At 35.3% G+C, this 7,633-nt stretch overlaps 1 protein-coding gene across 1 annotated transcript; it reads left to right on the top strand.

The window, feature by feature from the left end:
* Nucleotides 1–2,005: 2,005 nt before the first annotated feature.
* Nucleotides 2,006–4,440, top strand: LOC149808081 (uncharacterized). The gene is made up of 3 exons (XM_089949219.1): nt 2,006–2,781; nt 3,320–3,443; nt 3,941–4,440. The coding sequence occupies exons 1-3, from the start codon at nt 2,221–2,223 to the stop codon at nt 3,943–3,945; spliced, it is 690 nt and encodes a 229-aa protein (XP_089805345.1). The 5' UTR covers nt 2,006–2,220; the 3' UTR covers nt 3,946–4,440.
* Nucleotides 4,441–7,633: the final 3,193 nt, after the last annotated feature.

Genomic DNA, 7,633 nt, shown 5'->3' on the forward strand with positions numbered 1-7,633 from the left:
TCGTGGGGTATAGAAGGCGTGTACCTATCGCAGCTACAAAAATGTAAAACGTCTGTCGTGGTACTACAAAACCAAACTGGAAGATTTGGGTGAATTTTTGAGGTAAGACCATCGTGTTACATTGTCAGACGCTACAAAAGAATGTGCTTGTAATGTTGGCAAATAATGCAGTTTAAAAAATAGTAACAATGAAAATATGTTATTCAGTACGAAACGAGCGCCCAACTGCTGGTCTAATGGCGTCTTATGTATACCACGTAGTATTTAGAACAATGTAGGCATGCCGATAGCGCTTTTCTATTTCGGTATCGGCACTACCATGGGTTACAAAATAAAATCCACTAGTGTCAACTTCAGCGGGTATTTCCGTTTGGGTTTGGCTTTGGTATTTTACAGCACAGCAACACATGCATTTTTTTGGTGCCAATACAATTGGAGTCGAGTGCCATACCAAAGGACGCACCGCAGTGGCCGAACAGGGCTGATACGAGGGTAGAAATTCTAACAAGCACCTTTTGATTGCGTATTCGACACGCTAACCACTGAGCCATCGTGGCTGCTTCGTAGTAAAAGATTACAATGTATTCGATATTCATGCAGACACGTTTATATCATGTCTACTGATAGAATGAATACACACACACACAAGTACAATTCAAATTTGTCACTAGGTACGGTGTATTGTGTTTTACCACACAGTAATTAGAACAATCGAGACAGACAAACAAATGTATCTCAATCTCGTCTATATCATGGGTTACAAAATGAAACCCAATAGTGTGGACAGAATCGATATTTTAGTGAAAGCTGATTATTCAGACTGACAGATATAGATCTACTGATTAGGTGAATTACTAATGTGTACATGTACATTAGACACTCACCTGATTATAAAACAACTATTTCTGAAGTATGAAAGAAAAGAACAAATGACTTGGAACAGTGTGCAATACTTTATGTAACCACCCACCTCCATAAGTATCTTTTTACTTACGTATGTAACTTCCTACGTATATTTCTATATATCTATATACCGTTTTACCTACCTATCTACCTGCACATCTACCTACTCATCTGCCTTCCTATCTGCCTACCTATTTACCTATCTACATATATACCTACCTATCCACGCACCTATCTACCTACCTACATATCTATCTATCAACCTACATATCTACATAGTTATCTACACACCTATTTACCTACCAACATATCAATCAGCTAGCTAGTCGATTAAGCTGTCTCTCTCTCTCTCTCTCTCTCTCTCTCTCTCTCTCTATATATATATATGGACAAACGTCCATCCATGTATGTATGTATGTATGTATGTATAAATACATGCATGCATGCATGTATGTATGTGCCAAAAGTCATTCTTAACCGGTGTGTCAAGGGTTACATCCAACGAGAAAGGAGTAAGCATCAGCTCAGTGTAATATATCTCGGGCTATAAAAACATAATGCCAAAAATGTCACATGTTAATTTATACTGTGTACAATACTGTAATGTATATGACTATTAATACTACCATTATTGTAACTAATACTATTCATTCCCTGGGAGACTATAGCAACAACGTACCCTTCTCTCTAATTATATACAAGGTGTTTTAAGATTTTAAAACACACATCCCAAAAAAAGAGCATTTTCGCAATTACGGATCAAATTATTTTTCACTGGTTACAAATCATATGGAATCAATACGATCATACACGGCATGGTGAATTAAATCAATCAAAATGCACAAACTAAAACACGCATTATATGAGAACAGTTTAGAAGACGCTAGAAAGAATGAATGAATTTGAATGAGGAAACGTTCGAAAGTAAAACAAAAGTATTTGCATGCGATGACTCAAGAAGAACGAGATTTGTGTAACTATCGGTAACGACTAAACAAAGACGTTCATTCTTGAAACATGGTAGAGTGCAGACTTACTCATTTGTATCATCTAAAACAAAGAAACAAAATGTACAATGCCACCGTCTGACGTATGGTGTATTTCCGTTGTATTGAGGAACTAAAGTGACAAAGATGCGAGGAATTCATGCAGGTGTATATAAACGATTAAACTTCAGACAAATTATTCGTATATCTACATATCTACACACCTGTCTACGTAACTACATATTAGAATAATTATTCACTTACTTAAAATACGTCAAATCGATGAATTAAGTGTTCTTGAAAGAAGGCTCATTTATGGTACTGAAATAAAATGGGCTCTACGATCGGTAAACGGAACAAAACTGTAGGAGACTGTAAAAACAAAACTGTAGGAGACTTTAAAAACAAAAATGTTCAGAGAAAAGAAAATCAATTTATAAAGAGTTTTAAGTACGGACGATGCAACAGCAATCACGAATCTAAAATAGATAGACTAAAAATAGATTTGGAGAACGTCAAAAACAGGAATACTCTACTAGAAACCGAACTCGGCGAAATGAAAAAATCGCCATTAGTATCGAGTGCTTTGGAAAATAGTTTAAGAGAGAAAAACAGTAGCCTTGAAAAGCGGTTTGAAGAAACGCTGATTGCAGTCGGGAATGAACTGGCACATCTTCAACGACCAATCACGGCGTTCATAATGCCCGAGGGCGGAAGTGTTCAGGTTGGCGATAATAATATTATGAGTATTATCAGCGATTCAAGTGCGGATATTAGTGATAACAAGGAACAGATCGGGAAGCTTGAACAAACAATTAATAACTTAATGGACGAAAACGGCAGACTAGTTCGTATAAATGCAGATCAAAGGATGCTTCTCTACCAGACTCAGGTATTAATTGTTGCGTGCGTGCGGCGTGCGTGATTTGATGTTTGGTGAATAGCGTTGAGGCTATGACGTGTTTGTATATATATATATATATATATATATATATATATATATATATATATATATATATATATATATTCTGTTTGTGATCACCTTGAATAGTGCTCTTAAAACTCACTTATTTCAATTATAAAAAGACTTAATAATATTTACTTGCTTAAAAATTATTGTCAGCATGTTTTTGTTTTGCAATTTTATTGTGTTTGCTTTTGTAATTTTGACGTTGCATATGTTTCTATGTGTTATCTAATATTGCAAAGCGCTTAGAACGTCTAAAGATTCGGCTCCGATCTAAGTCCAAACTTTGGATATAAAATTAAAGTTTAACGATAATGTAGACTGTGATCACCGAGACTAATTTCAATATACTTTTTACCAATAACAGTAGATTTTCTATTGGACCAAAGAGCAGGCAGTATCAGTTTTCTCTTACATGTTTTAAATGTAAACTTTTATTTATTATTCAAACGAACTTTTTCAGACGCAATGTAACAAGATGCGACGTAACATCACACGAATTGCGAATGTACTTCACATGAAAAACAAGACGATTGACTCAAAACTGTCCCAGATTTCATGTCTTGTGCGGTCTTTTTCAGTCGAAAGTAGGTAAACCTCTTTCAACTTAACCTGAGCCATTGTCCTAGTACCCATACCTGCATGTCTCAAGTTAAGGAAATAAGAAAAGGAAGGAGGGAGCTGAACAGCATGATGTAAACGTGTAAAACAGAAATTACATTTTTAAGTACTATCACAGTACAGAAAGAAAATAATTATCTAGTCATATTCACATTCTATATCCAACCTCTTTAAAAAAAAAAAAAAAACAACAAAAAAACAAAAGCAAATGATCAACAAATAATTTTACTTTCTTTGCGCCAATTTATGATCCAAATAACATCCATTTTGTATATTCAAATTATGTGCCTGTATATTTAAATTATGTGCCTGTATATTCAAATTATGTGCCTGTATATTCAAATTATGTGCCTGTCCTTTTATGTTTCTTTCATTTCTAGGTGTTCTGAAAATGAATGTTGTTCTACTGCACTAGTCTTCAGTTGTCATACACTTGCACCTGTAATTTTCTTTTCTTTTTCAGATTAACACGAAAATATGCCATAATTTGACAATACTCAGACGACAAAGCTTACTCTATCACTAAAACTAACCAAAATGACGTGGTTGGTTGGTTCCGGTGAGAATAATGGCTGCTTGACGTGTCTCAAATTATGGTGCAATGTGTCTCTCAGACGACAAAGCTTACTCTGTGACTAAAACTAACCAAAATGACGTGGTTGGTTGGCTCCGGTGATGAATAATGGCTGCTTGACGTGTCTCAAATTATGGTGCAATGTGTCTCTCAGACGACAAAGCTTACTCTGTGACTAAAACTAACCAAAATGACGTGGTTGGTTGGCTCCGGTGATGAATAATGGTTGCTTGACGTGTCTCACATTATGGTGCAATGTGTCTCTCAGATATATAAATTTGAACAATCAGAATCGTTCAAAATATGCATTTTGGACATATTCGCAAATTTAAGACGTGGATGATATCTCAACTCATCTGTTTACTCTCCATTAAAATACGTTATCCCTGCATTCTTCTTCTTCTTCTTGACATAAAAATGCTTGTTTGTTTCATCACTTGCTAATGTATAATGTGACGTGTTTAGGCTCGAATAAATAGTAACACAGGAAAGAGCGAAAACAACAAGCTTTGAAGAAAAAAATATAATAATTTATTATCCACGAAACATTCTCTACAAATGAAAAAAATATGAACTTACGATTTTAAGAATCAAATCCAAAGTAAATCGAAAATGACTCAGTTTAAAAATATGAACAAGTCTCAGTTAGAACTAAAGTATTCAGAAATAACAATGAGAAGGTCTATCACATGACCCGTGAGTGCAGTTAGCTTCATCAGGGAACAAAAAACTCGCATCTCCGAGTAATTCCTAAAGAATGCGTAAGCGTGCTCTAATTCCGAGTAATTCCTAAAGAATGCGTATACGATGCATTGCCCAACCAAAATTTAAAAAAAACAGCATTAGGCAGAGAAAGTGTGGAAAACACAAGGGCAAAATTGTTCTAATCTGGGTGGAACGGTGACTACCAGGCTTAGTACTTTTACATAACGAAGAAACATGATGGTGATGTAGCACTGCCTGGATTGTTGTACAAAACCCGTTAGAACAAGAGAAAGCATCAGCGACAATGGCCTTAACTTAAGACTCTAAACTGACTGTAAAACAGAAAGGAACGGTTATCGCTAGTAAAACAGAAAGGAACGGTTATCGCTAGTAAAACAGAAAGGAACGGTTATCGCTAGTAAAACAGAAAGGAACGGTTATCGCTAGTAAAACAGAAAGGAACGGGTATCGCTAGTAATAATGTTTCATAATGCAAAGATACCAATTCAAGAACCTCCAGTAATACGGAAACCTGACCTTCTCCAGAGGGTGACACTTCAAGCTGCAGAGATAGAAATGGTACTAATAATCTCCTGTTGTCGCCATATTGTTGAAATAATAGTAATAATGATGATAATAATATTAACAACAACAACAACAACAACAATAATAATGATAATAATAATAATAATAATAATAATAATAATAATAATAATAATAATATGTAGAATATTGGTGTAGAGAGTACCCACAGAATTGCTGTCCGGAGACAATAAGCCTGGCCATCCCATAACTGTCAAATTTCATTGTTATTATGACAACTTGGGAGAGGTGTGACTCACCGGGTATCTGAGGACTTGACACGAAAAGTGGGGGCTACCAGAAATGCACTAATTCCATAATGCATGAATGTGATTAATTGTCACTACCTAGAAAAACAAAACTAAAGATTGTGGGAGAGATAATAATTTGATGACAGTTTTATATGCATATCTAACGAAGGGACAAGCATTGTAGACTACGTGGCTTCTCCGTAAGGACTTTACCAGTTTATAACACACTTCCATATTATAGAAAGAGAATGTACGTTCAAGAAAAAGACGATAGTGTATATTTCTAGTAAAATGCATCCTACGTTTTCCTTATAAAAATTTTAGAGGTCAATACAAGCAATGATTATATGCAGAGTGTACTTTATCTGAACAATTAATATGTGTTTTAAAGAGGAGTTTAAGGAACTGTTTTGTCCATTTTATCGAGACGCATTTATATGTGTGTAATTGATTAACCACGACATCGACAAGTCGGTTAAGTGTGATTTTGAATTTGCTATGTAGGATTTCTGATGTTTCGAAGTTCGCCACATTCTCTTTGAACTAAAGATCATCTCAGCTTGTTTTGTGGGATAGCGCATGTTTCAAAGTTTGCCACAATCTTTTCAAACTAAAAAGCATCTCGGCTTCTCGGCTTGTTTTGTAGGATACTGAGTGTTAAAGCAGTAAAGGTGACAGATATACGTTGTTACGTTTACGCAGTTTTAGACTAATAAACTCTCCAAAGAATCAAGAGTTATGTAAGCATGCCAGGAACAAATTCAAATATGTGTGTAATGTAAAGAAAGCAAAATATCAAGATAAACAGGAACTTTCTTATTTCTGTGAGAGATAATCCATAATAGGTTTGAAAACCGCTTATATCCTGTGGTAACAGGGCTCATTTCAGACAATTTGACATATCTGGCTAATAGACCTATACTTGTTTTAGAAACCTTCTATTTTCAGAAACAGTTATCGATTATAGTAATGAGAAGGAACCTCTCTTCGATATATACATCATACAGATTGTGTTGTTATAAATTAACCCACACATGTTGAGGAAGTTGTAAACAGTGTAATTAGACTCAATTCTGGACGGCCTTGTGGTCCAGATAGGATAGTAATTAACTTGTTCAAGAGTACTTCGCCACTTACCACACCATTGCAAATAATACTTTTAACACAGGTTTTAAACTAGTATTTTTCCCCAGATCACGAGTAGAATGTATTATATAGACACTATATAAAGAATGATCTTTAGAGGTCCTAATAATTTTAGGGGTATACCTTTCATTAATGCTATGTGTAACATCTTTACCTCTATTTTAAACTAGCGTTTGGTTGAATGTACTGAAAGTAATTTGATAAAGCACAAACTTGGTTTCGGCGGGGATGCTCCACTACTGATAACCTATTTACTCTACAGTCTGTCATACAAATATATATATATAGATTGATGTGTTTTTATAAGTATAATTTGTTCTTCCCTCACTGTGTCCGTCCTTCCTCTCAAGTTTATTTCCTTCATTTGCAACGTTTGTGTATCTTTCATCCAAATATTTTCATAATCAAATCAAAATAAGCAAACGTGTCTGAGGTAAGTGTCATCGATATATCTGACTTGGCCCGTTATTTTTCTTTCCTGCAGTGTGAACGGAAACGCTGTGCAAACTGTATGAATACACGAAAGAGGCACATCCTAATGTGTGCACAGTTAAGAGGCTTTTCTCTCTAGACATATAGCGGATCTAGAGATCTTCGGTTCATGCTTCACTGAACTTACAGAACTAAACTGCTCAGTACTTGAAACTAAATTTTACACATATTAAGGACATAATAGCTGGAACTCCCCCCTCCTAAAAAACACCCATCCCCCTCCATAACATATATTCGTTCTAACCGCCAGTTTTTGGCGTTCACGAATGAATGCATTTGCCTCCTGGTAGAAGTTACATATGCCTGCCCTAGTTAGTAAAATCAACAGACTTGCAACGTCAACGGAACAATGAAGTCAAATTAAATCAAATTAAATCAATGGCAGATTAATACGCAAGCGATTGAA

This window comes from Sinohyriopsis cumingii, chromosome 1 (assembly GCF_028554795.1).
Source record: "Sinohyriopsis cumingii isolate HCF-2022 chromosome 1, ASM2855479v2, whole genome shotgun sequence".
Classification (NCBI taxonomy): domain Eukaryota; kingdom Metazoa; phylum Mollusca; class Bivalvia; order Unionida; family Unionidae; genus Sinohyriopsis; species Sinohyriopsis cumingii.